The sequence below is a fragment of the Rhopalosiphum maidis genome, chromosome 3, assembly GCF_003676215.2.
Source record: "Rhopalosiphum maidis isolate BTI-1 chromosome 3, ASM367621v3, whole genome shotgun sequence".
In the NCBI taxonomy this organism is placed as follows: Eukaryota; Metazoa; Arthropoda; class Insecta; order Hemiptera; family Aphididae; genus Rhopalosiphum; species Rhopalosiphum maidis.
This window is the reverse complement of record NC_040879.1, coordinates 18729968-18747383: the sequence shown is the minus strand read 5'-3', so window position 1 is coordinate 18747383 and position 17416 is coordinate 18729968. Positions and strand designations below refer to the sequence as shown.

Below are 17416 nucleotides of genomic sequence, written 5' to 3'. Positions count from 1 at the left end.
CCGAACCACCAGCTATATATATATTATAATTTGGAAAGGGACGCTGGGATTTCGAATTCACAAACCCTCGAATACCTTGAGTTTTTTTCAAAAATACGAATAATTTAGTCAGAGAAAATTCGAGATATTCAAATTTAAACTTTTTTGAATTTTCGAAAAATTCAAATAGTTTCAGCACATATTATTTATACAAATTAGAGTACATGACAGCAGATGATTTATACATTTTTTTTCCTTGAATGTTTCCGTGATAATATTATTTTACTATTATAATTAGCTAATTTTTAAATAGTTCAACAAAATTCTAAAGTTTAAAATAAATGTTCATAACATTGTGTATCACAGTCGTCAATAAGTAACAATAATAAAAATAGGTAATAGTATACGTTCGATTGCTGAACTGCAACCTACGAATGCAAATATAATATATTTTCTACAAAAGCACCAAACCGCTCTTTGACGCGCGAGAGTAACGCGTGTAAATCGTTAGGCATATTAACTAACATTTTAATGTTACTAAATCTTCAACTATACGTTTTTGTTATGCTATTAAACTGTGTTTACTCACCAATTGGTTCTGGTACGCAGTGACAGCCGTGAACGTCGTTTCCGGATACACGAACGTTTTATATTCTTCGGATTCCAAGTCCACGACGGAATGTCCGGCCGTCGACTCGCCGTTTCTCTTCACCAGGTGTATGCGTGGCTGGTACTTGTGCATCGAATTTAACACCAACTGTGGGCCAAAAATCGTTATTTATTATCATCGTCGTCGACATTTGCTGGCACATATTTAAGTTTTGGGTCAACGCGCATATTCAAATCGATTTTCGATTCCGTTCTCAAACGACCACCAACACAACATTACCAAAAAATTGTGTATTTGACGACGATCGTTTTCGATGGTCTACAATAGCCAGTAAGAGTTTATATAATAAGATCCATCACATTTTTTCGCTGTATGAACTGTAACTGCAAAAACTGCAGCTCATCAATAGAATTCATTTCGTCCATATAATAATATTATAATGTATGCAGTTATAATCGGCACTTGCGCGCCTTTTACAAAAAAAAAACGCGATCAGGGTCGTTATTGGGACATTAATAAATAGCATCATATTGTGACTCGAAAAAAAAACACTGCGCTTATGTTACGCACACACGCATGTTATACGCATTGTAATGTATTATTTTAATTTGTGCGCCGTGCGGTGTGTACGCAGTGGTGGCATTGATGTTTGTTTAACGCAACGAAGGGCGTCCGCGTGGATTAAAACCTCCCTCTGCGGCTAATTTCACGGGCGCGGTGACTAAATACAGCTCTCCCGTTCACTTCATGGCATATGCGTTTTCGTTTAGACGTTGTATGATACGACGACAATGTATAATAAAATAATATGTCACATTAAAAACGGTCGGATTGAATAATATTAATAATAACAATAAAATAATAATAATATATAAAGTGATATTTTAATCGCTCGGGGCGAGCCGTTTATAATCGTATTGTGCATAATATTAAAATATGATATATTGACGCAAATACAAACACGGGCTGCGGTGTCGAGAGGGAAACCGCGAATAATTGTTTTTGTATTGTGGGCCGAGAAGAATCGGTTTTTTCGGATCACCGCGAAACCGATAAATTCAAATAGTGAATTAACGTGAACGGAAAAAAATAACTTACTCAGCCAATAACTGCACTTGATTACTAATTGCTCATAGTTTTAATCGTTAATGTTGCAGTAACTGCCAAGTGAATCATTATAGGTATATGAAAATAATTGTTTATAATATATATTTTTTGAAATTGTTTATAGAAGGTATGAACAAACAAGAATAAGCATTGAATAAGATACGACTGAACTTCAAAATCTTGGTTTAAACCATATAAATAAAAAATATGAGTTGGTCTCAAAATCACCTGTATGACATTCAGATTTTTGACAAAAGTTAACATTAGATATTTTTTTGTTCAATGAAATCAAATAGTGATGAGGGGACTTCTCTCTAGTTATTCTTTGTTTTTATTTTACAAAATTGGAAAATATAAAACAATTAACTATAAATAATCTTTATAGGCGCACCCAAGGGGGTGGTTAACGGGCTTTAGCCCCCCCCCAAATGGTTAGCCACAAACATTTTGATAATTTTATTAGGTATATTGACTTTAAATTATTATATAAAAAAATTATCAATTAACGAAATAGAAACATTACGTGTAACATAATATATATTTATACATGTCATTCTGGGCCCCGGGAGAGACCTCTGTTTATATTATTATAAATACTATAAATATTTAAAAATGATTTGAATTTAGCCCCTTCCAATAAATATCCTGGGTGCGCCTTTGATAAAGATGCCTTATTTTAAGTAAGATATTGGATTTAAAAATGAATTGATCGAAGAATAGACCAATGATTATACTTGTTCATCAGACTTATTTCAATACCACCATACTCTTTAGTATAATTGCATGTTGTCTTAAGTTAAATTAATGAACTATATGATATACTTATATGATGTGTAGGTCCATTTATTTGCTACTACTTACTAGACATAAACACTCAACACTTACAAATCCTCACCGCACTTTTACAATTTCAAACCATATACGTACAAATAGTACACTATGTTATTTGTTATTTAATTTCTCTTGGCTGGTTTCGAAAAAATTATACATGGACGTACATCCATCGCATTCGGACATTGACAGTTTTATGATATCGTTATTAGTACTTAGTAATGATGGTTATTATTGCAGAGGAAGGTTACTCACGTGTCCGTGCTTGTCCATCTCGTTGTTGGTGAGCTTGACCTTCTCGAATGACACGACCTGCTTTCGCAGCTGATCGCCAGTGAACGGCGAGTCGGGGTGCGTGTACAGCCTGTGCGGGGCGGGTGGGTCCGCCTTGCCGGCCACTAGCCACGAAGAACGGTGGTACGCGTAACGGTAACGCTTGTTGTCTACCGGTACGATGTCCATGAGCACAGCATACCGCTGGTCCGCCCGCAACCCGGTGAACGATACCCGGACAGTCGGGAACATCCTCCTGCACAACAAACGTCAATTAATTATGATGCACGAACGTCGTAAAATTGCAACACAATTGTAAATTGAAAAGATAAGGAATTCACCGAGCATGATGATCTTTGCTTGTCATATTTTTTCTTCGATAAAGAGTTAATTCTAATTCTGATTTATTGGACATTTTAAGTGTATGTCTGCCTAAGTACTTAAAGACTATATTTTTAATCATTTAGGGTATTAGATACCATTTCAGAAATTTAATGAGTTATCATAATTCATAATATGTGGTGACACAAACATGTCTTTTCTACTTCTACCACCGTTTTTCACTATACGTAGCTAAATATTGTTAATGTTGACACATCTATACCGAAATTTAAGCGAGTTATTTCTGAGTTATTAAACTTTATACACTGAATATAATTTAATTATAGTACAGGGTTAGTCTAGTTCACCAGAGGCCATTTGTGGTAGCATCAAGCATTTATGTAAAAAACAAATATTTGCTTCGCTGAAAAACCACTTAATCTATTTCATACTTTTATATTAAAATAACAAAAATTTTATAAAAGTTACATTATACAACTCTAGAGAATGTAATATCTACATGTATCATCTCGTATAGCATTGTTTATTTGAGTTTAACAGAAACAATGCTGTGTCGTTAGCTTTAATATTAACATTATAATACCTTTGATCAAACTTATGAAATGTTAACTATGGTTGTGAGTCAATATTTTTATTTTTTAAGCAATAATTATGAAGTTAAAAATGATGTTAGTTAACATTATTATAAACTTAATAAGTTAACCATACTTAAAGTAACGTATTTTAATACCTATATTAGCTTTATTATAGTTATCATAAAAAATAATAAATTGAGTTAAAGTCATGTACGAGTACCAAATATTTATAATTGTAGCTAAAACTATGATTTATTAATTTGTTATTAAATTACGTGTTATACAATGATTTAATAGAACATTTAAAAGTGCACAACAATCATTATTTGTGATCTATGACAATTAAAAATGAATCAAGCATATTTTTTTTAACCGAGTAAAATTAATATTTCTCTCATCAATAATGTATGTGTTAAAACAACAGTATAAAAAAATGTTGTAATTATTTACGCTTAGGCAAATAGTTGAAACAATCGGGTTATATTAAATAATATAATATAAATATATCGAACATACACTAAAAACGTATAAATTAAGAATTTTTACATTAAATTACACATAATAATACAATATATTCGTGGACAATTTAAGGATGTGGAAAATAGAAAACGCGGTACCTGTCAACTACATATCATCATTTAAATATGTCATCATTAGTTTGCCGTTTTGCGTGCATTCGATAAGGCGCTAATAAATATTAAAACAAGATTTGCATCGAGTACAATAATTACGACGATGGACGCGTATTCATACCGCGCTCACGACAGTCGCGGCATTACAATAGATCACGTGATGTACAAGAGCCATGATGCAAGCTGCGGAGCGATGAATTGGAGTGAAATAGAATGGAGTTGTCCGCACAAAACCCGCGGTAACGAAACAGGGGACGACGACGGAAAAAGGGCGTATATAAGTCCGCAGCAGCGGCGAACGTACGTGATATGGCATAGGTGCGTGCGTGAGATATGTAAAATATATTATATTAGCGTATATGGGGACATAGGGTATAATATTATGTATAGCGACACAACATCATGTACGTATACAAATGTATACAGAAATCGCAAGCTAGTTAGATCGGACGAAATAACTACGCCATAGTATACGGTATACAGAGTGATTCACTAAGCATTTTCAAAAATATAATGTTGTAAATAATTTGCAAAAACAAAAAATTCTTCGTTAAAAGACAGTAGCTATTGTATCGCCCACAGGACACTTGAATGATATAGTATGAAAAATCTCAAAATATTTTAAACATGATCTTTAAATATAGGTATTAAATAATCCCGAAAATCAAAATTTGAATAAATTTATTATTATAAATAAAAAAAATTGCGATGAACGTGTTTGGCGAATCATCCTGTATGTAGCGCGATATCGTACACCAGTATACATACATAATATGTATATGTCTGTGTGTGTGTTTGTATGTTGCGACCACAGCAGAAGTTAAATTGAATTCCCGGCCTTTCGTTTCCAAAACGCTGACAGGCTCCAAAGCCGGGCACGCATAATTTGTGCGAAATCCCTAGTCTTATATCGTCGTGTATAATATGTAGACACGTACTCTGCACGTATTGCACGCTAAGAACCTCCGCCACCGAGGATATTTCCATGAAAAACCGCTTATACGAACGACCTCGGCGAGTGCGGGGATGATAAAAAAAAAGAGACATTTCCACCCCGAATTCGGACGTCGGTCGCCGTCCGGCGCTCGCATATCGTACATAATATAATATTATGTGTACGAACAATTTATTCGTTGTATATATATATATATATATATATAATATAATATAACAATAACATTATATAACCGTCGCGGCCCATTATTGTTGTCCCTTACCGAGCAGATGACGTATCGCAGTCTTCGCCAGCACGTTCTTTATTGTTCATACATATATTAAGTACTTGTGCTCTGCTTACAAAGAAGCAGTCGACATACTGTACCGTTTGCGCTTTTCAATAAAGACTTTACCTATATATCTATACACGCCATCACGGTGCTCTGGTTCCCGCGATTTTTACAGTACCGGAACGCTTTGCAGACGATTGTCCGTTACCTATATTTTATCAACCCATATCATTGTCCGCCGTTATGGAATATTAAATCGGTTACTTATAGACTATTATTGACAAACCCAAAGACATAACAATGGCATTTTTCCGGATTGACTGTTTGTTATGTTCTAATCGCTTAGCGTTAACACAATGCTGATATTACATAAATTAAGTTAGAACAATCTACTAAACACAAAAAAACCACCCAAAAGAAGTTTTTTTTTTCGTTATCCGAACAAAATATTTTTATCTTCATTTAATAAAAATTATAATTTCATCCTTTGTATCCAGACACATTTTGGTTTCTCTTTCTAAAGCCTATTATTACTTAATAGAATAAGATAAAAAAAAATCTTCAATTGAGTTCAAACCGCACTAATGAGTTAAATGTATATTTTTTTTCGACCAGTGGACATCTACAATCGAATTTCAATGATCTTCCGGCCACCATATAGTTTATATATTATATACTATATACAGTATAGTATATATACAAAGACCGGTCATCGACAATGTTATAAAATCAATTTTAAATACTCATTGAATAATTCTTATTTTATTTTTATTTTTTTTACTAATAATTGCAAACTCTTAATTTTGAATGTATAAAACCACGGGTAACTTTTATTGAATTTTAGAAAAGTGTTCACGTTTATTTGTATGGCTATTTAAAACGCGCGATTATTCGACAACGCAATAATAGTCTCTATCGTTCAAAAGTTTTTAAGGTGAATAAGTGTGCATTTAAAAACAGGATTATATTAGACACATATCGTAGGACATCCGCAGGATATTGAGACGTATAATAATGCACGTACACGTCGTGCAGTGTATCGTATTCTGGGTGAGTTCAACGGCAAGAAACTTATGCGCTCATAAAGCGTCATTTCCGTATTCTGTGCCTTCCACATAGTGCGCATGTAACAATAATCATAATTATTAGTTCACTTACGATACGGTATGTGTAGAATTTTACGGATGCAAGTAAATGAAAATTCTTATTTTGCACGACGCTTGAACCACGCAACAACGATAATAATATTACCTATAATGACGAATGTAATTCTGTAATTCCGTATAGTATGCGTGAAATGTGAATTATACTTTAATAACTTATAAAAGGGCTATGCGTTATCCGCGGTGCACAAATCGTGAGTTGCAGATATCTTTTTGAATACAAATCACAGCTCGGAGTCCAAAACTGAATTAACTATATTAGTGTGTAACTCGATATTGGCTTGCACGAACTATACAGGCTAGATATTATAAAAAGAAGTGGATTCATAAATTAAAAAATTACAATTGTTTTCGTACTTCTTAATATTTTACCATTAATTGTAATAAAATAAAATGGATATCGATTATTATTTTATTTATTTTAACTCAAAGCAGTCAAAACTTAAATTTAACATATATATATTATATGTACATTACCTAATATACTGTTCTATATTTGCTGTGTTTTGAAACGATGATTATCCATGGTAATAGTGTTAAAAGTCGAAACAGTTGTATCTACATTATTTTCAATATCAATATTGGAGCGGATATACTGTCAAGCAATTTATAAATAAAAATAATAACTTGTTATATAGGAGTGGTTCTGTTGGAATTTAATATTTTAGACGAACTGACGATAAGGTTTATATCTCGTTCAATGTGGGTTGAATCTGGAATTATGACTGCTGAAATTGTCAATAATCAAAAAGTTATTGATTTTTCTTCAATTTTATTTGTGATCATTGATTCCCCCTAACTGTCACTCCCATATAAATATGTAATAACAACTATCAGGTGTAATATGCTAATATCCATGGTATATATTATATTGTGTCGGCTCGGCGGACCTGCAGCAGAAAGTCTATTCCAAAAAATAATTGACGGAAACATCATTGAATATGATAAGAACAAAAATTAAATCCAGGGGTACCTCCTCCCATTTGGTACAGTGACTATAATAATATATATTATAATCGGGTCCGACAGATTCTCGGGCGATGTTAATTTTATTTTTTCGCTCGAGTCTATCCACCGCATAATTTATGTACCTGTAGGTGGTGGTGGCGTACAGGTATTACGAGGTTATGTATACATATGGTATTAAATATATACGTGTGTCACGAGAAGGAAATCTCGCGCGCGTATATTATAATAATAATATTACACGTATGTGTAAATAGGTTCAACATATTTACGTTGTTCGACGACCCACCTCGTTCCCACCCGCTGATTCTGAAAACCAAATCCACGTAAGAAATATTATGACCGTGTGGTTTGTTGTGGTTGCTACAATATTATTATTATTTCGAGTGATTCCGGACGGAACGCGACGAGGGAGCTCGCAGGAGGCGTTATTCGTGTGGCGTGTCGTAATCGTAAAAACGACCGCTCCGGTTATGAATCAAACACACCACACACGAGGTGGCTAAAAACCTGTTTTAACACATTTTTGTTTGTCTCCCCCCGTCTCTCTCGCTACAAATTTAGCAAACGCTCATTTACATGTTTATATACAGCACCGCGTGCGACAAAACTAAAATAATAATAATAATACGATATCCTTTCGAGCGAGATCACGATCGAATCTGATAAGAATAAATAATTAGGCAAGGACTTATAATGACCGAGTTTTGTGACTATAACGAGCGATACCGAAATAATAAAAATAATTTTTCTCATTCATACCATAATAATAATATATAGACTGCATGTGGGCATACGACGACGTACAGATAGTTATCGTAATCGTCGTTGTCGTCGTAATAACACACAGGACTTCTGTGGTGTTGCATTGTCAGTATACGTAGTAAGTCCGTACGCTAAACATTGACTTAACGTGCGTGTGACTTATACCATATTCTTATAAAAATTCTTATACATGCGCCCAACAGGAAGCAATCAAGTACTATACCTTGGACGGAACAGTCACATTCGTCTGAAGGTTGATTAAAACATTTTACCAGAGCCGAAACTATTAAGCGGATATAGTTACCATTTCCCGCTCAACTTCCCCAAGGAAGTCTATTTGAATTAAAGTATAACTAGTATAAGTACCTAATGCGTTCACCGGTCGTAACTTCCGACACGTTAAAACGTTTTGTTCGTTACACAAAAGTTCGAACAAATGCACTTAGTTTTCGTTTATTTGCCGACAATATGATAACTTTGCAATAAATCAAAAAACCTGATTCGTTTAGTAGAATTTAAATAATGTTTTAAGTTTTCAAATCAACGGACAATTTACGTATACGGTTTTTTTAACGCATATTTTCGGCTGTGGGCCGCAGACAGCGATAATTTGACATACGAAATATGCGGGAGACGTTAGATTATATATTTGTATCGAACCATTATGATGGCTGATGCTATACATAATATCGTAGTCGTTATAAACCACAACCTACGTCTCAGTTATAGTCACTAGTCGCTGTCAAAATACGGTAGGTATAATGTTTTCCCATTTGATCGATCTACCGCCGCGCCACGACCACTTTGCGCAGATGTTATGACGTCGGGTTACCGGATGGATCTCGATTATCGTGAAATCGGTGGGAACAAACTGCAGGGGTGGGAGCTAGACCACTAGCTATCGGTCTACATATTCTTTTTTTAACTCGACTATATTACATGCACCTATCATAGTAAAAAATTTAAACGTTAGAAATGACTGACTATATCATAAGTAATCATTTGAATAAAAAATCTACGAAAACGATATACATAGGTACTTAGAGATTATACCTTTCAACTTTCAAGTATCTATACAGACTATTTGCTGTAGTTTACGATACACAAATATTACCAATAATCACATAAAAACTAATGAATGTTATTCGTCAAAAGTCGTCCGGAATTCGAAATATCAACTAGGCGTACTTGTCAAAACGTACATTGAGACATTGAGCTACTGTTATAGAAAAATAATCAACTCATCGCGGCCGTGTCGTAAATACAAAACCGACTAGACCTTAACTCATCAACGCGTTAACGTCCTACATCAGTCTTAGATACTACTAAATATATTTTTTTAACATGTATATGTCATAATTTTGGATAATATGTTTACAGGTTTACTAAACATTATATGCCAAAAGAAAATAACAATGCTCGAAAGACGGAAAGCGGAAGCAGTAAGCACACTTATTTGTCGGTTAAACGTTTTACATACCGAAACGATTCAAGACAATTATGATAAAATATGTAAATTATAAACGGCACGATAGTAATAATAATAAAATTTAATGCGATGCCATTCCGTTTCGTAAACTTTTATAACTCGTCGCCACAGGTCGATTGACAAAAAACTACGTTCCCGCGACAATTATTAAATTTCTAGCAAAATAATAATAATGTTGTATATTATATTATTAATATTATTTATTGCTAACCACTGTAATAATAATTGTATGATGGTCTGTTTCAAAAACCCTATCGTACCTATCCAACTGCAGCATCATTGCGTTGCCGTCCGGAAATGTAAATTATTAAAACACATTAAGTATTCTCATCCAGTCAGTATATAAAGTACCAAACGTTTAATATTATACAAAGATCTTTTAACATCATTTTCTGGTAATTTTTTCCGCCGATTCATTGACAACGACTTCCATAACCGGTTTTTCTCTTTATTTAAACACGGATTATTACTTCCAATATAACAATTGTTGGTTAGGCGTGTGTAGACATAATATTATATAATGTGTTTTTGACTTTTGATTTTTTACTCGATTCTATCACGCACGAGAATCCCGTCTGTTCATATACTTCTTGTAATATTTTGATGGATCCGCGCCAATCACATTACACAATTCGCAATAAACATAAAGTGCAATTTAAATCATATCGTTAATACGCTTAGCAGGTTTTTTTTCAAAGGTTCACAGTTTTTCACGTTTTTTGACATCGTAAAGTAACGTATTCACTCTAAATAAATAAAATGTACAATTATTTACATTTTAGAATATTGGCTCCTATGAGATGGAATAAAAACCAATGAAAACTGTTGAAAAATAAGAAATAATTTGTTATCAACACAACAAATTGTTTAACATTTGAATGCAGTAACAAGTATTGTTATTTTATTGGAATCTACTAAATCTATAACATTAACTCATTGAGTAAAATTGTTGAATATTTATAAAAGTCTTTAGACAAATTTATAAAAATATTTCTTATAGATATATCCCACGTGGCTTTTTAAGGGGTTTGGTATAGGCAATTTTAATGACTATAAAAGAAAAATCTAATATTGTATGTATATTTAAATACTAATCAAAAGTAAGTTACAAGAGGAACGCCAGCACCATTATAATGTGTTGTGTAATTACGAAATTAGTGAAATATATTAGAAATCATAGATAAAAAAATCTAAATGAAACTTATAAAGATTAAAACTTCGTCTGTGTAATATATTTTAAATTCTGAACAAACCGGAACAATGAATGTATTATTTATTTTACAATGATGTGTTTTTTTTGTGTCATGTGTGTCGATCATCACCTTTAGGAACATAAAAAATATTTTTATTTTTAACTTAGGGTGTGGTTAATTGAGAAAATGAGATCTAGTTTATTGTAGTTACTATATTTGTGAGATGGTAGAAGTTAAAAAAATACATTTTTTACTACTTTTCATAATTTAAAAAAATTAGAGGAAAATGGAAATTTGTTTGTTAAACCGGGTTTTGCTAAAATTTATTTCTTTATAATTAATAGACTTAGATCAAAATTGTGTAACTCAACTATAACCACTTTTATAATTAATAAGTTATTTGTTACTAAAAATATATGCAAATGGCATCTTTTTTTATAGTACTCATCAATGAGTTAATATTTTATTGACCAGTTATACTTAAACATTCTTATCAGTAAGAGTTCAGACTTCCGGAATGCAATAGAAAGTAAAATGGTCCTTTATTTAATTATTTAAATAGTTTACAAAAATCATTTGTATAGTAATATCGTATGAAAACATAAATCAATCTTTGGAATGTAAAAGTATGTCAATAAAGTTTATTTCCTGGGCATGTTTTATAAGACATATTATTATTTATAAAATACAGAAAAGGTTTTTATTTTTTGCAACAATACGCAACTAAAAACCGATTTTATCTTGTATTGTGATTTAAAAAAAAAAAAATTTGGAACATCTATCATACCAAGTATAATTGCAGACGTCGTAATTTGGGATTTATGAGAATACGATAAACGGAAAACTACCATAAGAGTGTTGTGTACAAAAAGAAATATTGTTTTTAGAAAATAAAACGAGCTATTACAATAGTATGAAGACAATATACGTCGAAAATAATTATTAACGCGTCATCGATACAACAGGTTTCGTCGTGAGTATATCAGTAAAACTATAGGAGATCAGTTTGAAAATGAAACTACATCGTGAAAATGTAATAGATTTAAAACGTTATATTGTTGTATCACATAATAACTCATACACTTGCAGAGCAGTAGAGCACACGATAGTCGATATAGTTGAACATAAAAATGGATATATACATGTATATATATATATATATATATTGGCTATTGGAACAATACATAAAACGAGTATATAAACAGAATATCTTAAATTTATTCATTAATTTACGAATATCTATCGTACGTCGTAAAAATGGCAAATATTTTAACGAAAAAAATATCTTATTTCTACTAACTGCTTGTTTTGAAGGGTGATAAAAAATATATATAAATTCAACTATAGAGAGCTTCTGCCGTACATTAGGTTTAAATAAAATAAAACATCGTGTACACCACGAAAAAAAACAATCCTAAACGAAAGAAGATAAACAAATAACAATTTGAAGTGTATACGTTATAAAATAGAACTACACGAACGGTTTTTTCAGTTTTTTGATATATTTAAATGACTATGAAAACATCTTATGAGGGGTTACATTATACTGATTTGGTAATAGGTAACAATATTTTTTTGAGGAAATCAATGTAATTTTTATCGTATTTTTAACATTTTAAGTTGTTACTCCCTCACCACTAAATATTACCATACTTCTGTGTTATACATATTATCTTTAGTAAAAAAATATTTAAAATTTTTGCAAATTATACCTATTATTTATACATTTTATACTTCACTTATATTATCTATAACTCTCCTCAACCGATAAAAGTATCGGTATTTCGTAACCTCGCCAAAGCTGTCCCTTCTTCCGTGACACGACCCGTGCACTTGGTTTTTTTTCTTTATCGAAAACCTTACAAACGCCCACACGCCCACGAGAGCGTAAAATGTTTAAAATTCCGTCTTCTGTGCTATATATATATTATATACATACGCATATAATATACATAAGCCGATACCCACCCGCACCTGCTGCACAGCCCGAAGCGGAGAGCTTTACAGCGCGCGCGACGTGAGTTATTGTGGTAATATTCAAATTACCCCCGAGGCACAATAAAGTAGAAAAAGAAAAACTTCGACTGCCCCACCCCAATACCACCCCTCTTCGTCTGATTCCATATAATACCTCACCCTCCCGGCCCACAGCCATTTTTCTTTCTTTTCACTCACCCCAACCCCCTCCCATCACTTGCCCGAGGGCAATAAATATATATACACTGCTACTGCTACTGCTGTTGCTGCTAGTCTGCTCCCGCGGCGGAGGGTTTTCGGTTACTTAGCAACGGACCTGGTTTTTGCTGCGGTTCTCTCCTGATGGATATGACCCTATATATATATTATCCCCTCATTCACCCATCATCCCAGCAACTAGGTCCTCTTTCGCGAAGGCTGCAAACTGGCTCTCGCACTCGAACGGTCTTTTCACCACCACACCACCACCGCAACCACCACTACCCTGTAATTCCTTTTCGTCTCTGAATTATTAACCTGCGGGGCGATGGTGGGCCGTTATACTCACACGCACGTACCCCCATATACGTGTATATTAAGCCAAGTTTGTCGGTGTGTGTGTGTGTGTGTGTGTGTGTGTATATATACACATAATATTATGGTGCTATGGCGTTGAACGGCGGAAGTAGACGATGAGGGGACGACGGAAGACGACGAGGATGTGATGCGCATATACCCGTGTGTGCGTGTGTACTACAAAGGGAGAGAAAAATATATGCAATATCGAGTACGATATTTATATATATATATATATGTGTGTGTGTGTGTGTGTGTATAGACTTGGTGAGACGAAACGGGCTGCGGGAGGAACAGCGTTCACGTGATGTCAATGCAAAACGGCATTATTATATATATCCCATGCGTGCCGGACGAGCGGCGGCGTGTGTGCGCTTACGAACAGTCGTCGTCCTCGTCCCCGCGTCCTCGCCGAATACACGACTTGAGTAAATGTTTGACGACGACGACGACATTGCGGTCGAGGGAGACGTGCCGTTATGCACACACACTCACATATACATATTTCAATATATGATGCTATATTATGTATATACAAATGATACGTAAAATAACGCGCGTGCACGCATTGTGTTTGTATTACGGGCGAGGGGGTCGCACGCGAATATAGCGCACATGTAGGACTGTACCGACTGTAGTCCCGCGGGGAGCGGGATGAGGTGGTAAAGGGTGGAAAAGCTAAAAAAAAAGTAAATAGTCGTAGCTGGCTATTTAAATAAACGGCACACACACACACACACTCACATACGTGGCGAATAGTATTACGGGGCTGTACATATAGCGGAGGGACGTATATTATACGTGTGATATATATATATATACACATGTATATTATACAAACCGTATAATATACTGTACATATGCGTGTAGGTATACATCAGTATAGGGCGAACCCTTTTGCGGCGCCACGGTCGTTATTCAAATATCGTATATTGCGCGCGTATGTGTATATACATATATATATATAGGTACGTATACCGTTATATTATTATGTTCGCGTTCAATATGTCGCGACGTTTTTATTCATTTCCCAAATGAAAACGTTATGGACATATTGCATAATATCGTACGGGGTGTCTCGCCGCGTGTTTGTGTGTTTGTCCTCGTACGCGCCGTATATATCTACCTATTACCCTATAGTGCACCACGTTCCCCCATATCAGTCTGCCTTGGCCTCAAGACACGCCCAACTGTTTGTGAATATATAATGTATTCTACAACAATCGTATGACGAATACATATTATTACATGTACCTATATACGGTGTCTAATTCTATTTTTGAAAATGTTTACACGGCTTAGCATTGTACTATGAATATTGGCAATCTAAAACGAAAACGAATATACCTAGTACACATATTTTTCGATTTAAGACTTTTCGGACACGGTCACATTTAGGCTATATAGAAAAAAATCGACGACAACCAGAGAGTTATTATTCCTGCAAAAGTATTATCATGATAAATATGTATTGCAATAATTTCTATAGTTGAAAGCTAATGTCCTAATATATTATACATCACTTTTTACAGAAAACCAGCTATTAACAATGTTATCTATATCATATACTCTATACACAATAGGTACGTATTATCTATTAGTGGTAACAGATCGTGTGATTTAAATATTATTTTTGGTACAAATATCGGTTAATATTGTTGTTATTTTATGGTTTTGTATAATATGCAATTATAATATAAATATTATAAACGCTATTTCAAATTTTAACGAACACTGCGGTAAGCTCGATTAATTGATTTCGATTAGATATATAAAACCTAAACATGTAAATGGGATACAGCAAATTTATATAAATTATATGAATTACAGACCATAATAAACAATAAGAATTCGTTTGGTGATTTAAAAAAAAAAAAGTTGAAACTTTTATAGAACATATCAGTGAGTAGATACATATCGTACGATTAATTAGATTTGTTTTAAGAGATAATTATATTGACTATGATTTTAGTAATTATAAAATAATTGACATTTTTTTTAGACATAATATAACATGTGATTGCTGCAGATTAGCGTACAAGTACAACCGCAGTATTTGGATAATTTCGTGTTTGGAACATCAGTTATATATAATTCTAATTTATTAGTATCCGTGGTACATCGAATATACAAAACTGCTGCAGTACGTACACACCAAGCGCACGTTTATATATTGCAAACCATCGGACGCATTATTTAAAAAATACAGCACATACATGTTGAAAAAATCTTTTAAGCAGAAAACTATATTTATAATCTCTTATTGACCACGTGTTCGCGTGTAACAACGTATGATCAAATGTACTTAATAAAGCATGCTTTTCGAAATTCAATCGAACCGAGATAGATAACGATATTTGATATTTTATGGCTCGCGTGATAAACTACTATAAAAATAATAATAATAACACTAATATACTTTGTAAGAGTTAAAATGGATAAAGTATATAGCAATATAAAATAGACAGTATAATAATATAATAATAATATTAAGTCGTTGTGTAATATTTCTCAGAGCAAAAGAAAAAATGAAATTAATGTGTGTCTCGTGGTAATCATCTCTTGTCATCCCGTCGTCAACCAGAATAGTTCAAAATTAAGATAATATACCTTGGTTATAAAATCTGGCTTATGGAATAATCGATGCACTACTCAAACCTCTGCCTATAATATAGTACAATGAATTTAGGAAAAAAAACTGTTGAAAAAAAAGTCAGTGTAACTACAATCTGATAAATGGACAGTGAACAATATACGAAACCTGCGGATCCGCGTAGTGCTCGTGTAAAGTTGCATCGGTCGACGTTATAAATGGATTGGGATGTTAAAAAAATAAAAAGAAAAGACTTCCCGTCGACGAAACCTCGCACAATTGCCACGCGTGCGTGCACATGCCACAGAATACTGCGCCTGGGTAACGGTTACCCGTACAATATAATAATACCATAACAGTATACCTTAGTTCCTATAAGCCGTGCAATCGTTGCAGATCAGTTGAATGCACTCTCGGTGCCATTGCGTGATGCGTTTTCCTAATCGTCACGTCGTCGGAAGAGTATTATGATAATTGAACAATTATTGTTGTCGTAGGTACGTTGTCGTTGCAGCGTGTAATCAAACGTGTGCAACGATAATCGCTGTACATCACAGGCGACGAGCCTAATTGAGCACTCTGCGTGAATATAACATGTTATACGTAAGATATATTTAGATCTACGCGTGTACACATGCATTGTGCAGCTACCTCCGATGTATATGTATATGCGCGACGTCGGAAATCTACCTTCCTGGTCCCAAGCGATTCTATGATTACTGCGGGACAGTAACCTGTGTGTAAACAACATCGCAACCCATATATCTAGCCTAACCATCGCACACCGTGCCGGATTCAGACGAAAATGTTCTCGAGCGTATCGTATACGTAGTTACTGTTTAATCGGTGGAAAATGGAAATAATTTAGACGGTTTTAAGGGTGTCGGAACCGATATTTATTAAGGGGCAAAATGCATACAATTTCTAGTAACGTGGCATGGCGGCCATACAGAAAAATAAAATCAAACCTTTTCAGTAATGAATGCCGAAGTTATAGGAAAAACAATCTTGCCGATGCTTTGTTAAATAGTCGGACTTTCATCATTTTTCTTTTTTTTTCTTTTCGTTTTTTTTTTTTTTTTTTGAAAAAGGAAATATTGTTTAGGTCACAGTGGACTCCAAATCTTTAATAACACTAGA

General features: G+C 33.8%; 1 protein-coding gene across 1 annotated transcript in view; it reads right to left on the bottom strand.

Moving 5' to 3' along the window:
• Window positions 1-17416, bottom strand: part of LOC113555790 (T-box transcription factor TBX20-like) — a 59490-nt gene that overhangs the window by 35510 nt on the left and 6564 nt on the right. The window contains exons 3-4 of the mRNA XM_026960330.1: window positions 2783-3056; window positions 569-736 (exon numbers count right to left, since the gene is read on the bottom strand). Coding sequence (XP_026816131.1) covers window positions 569-736; window positions 2783-3056 — 442 coding nt within the window. The remainder of the gene's footprint in view (window positions 1-568; window positions 737-2782; window positions 3057-17416) is intronic.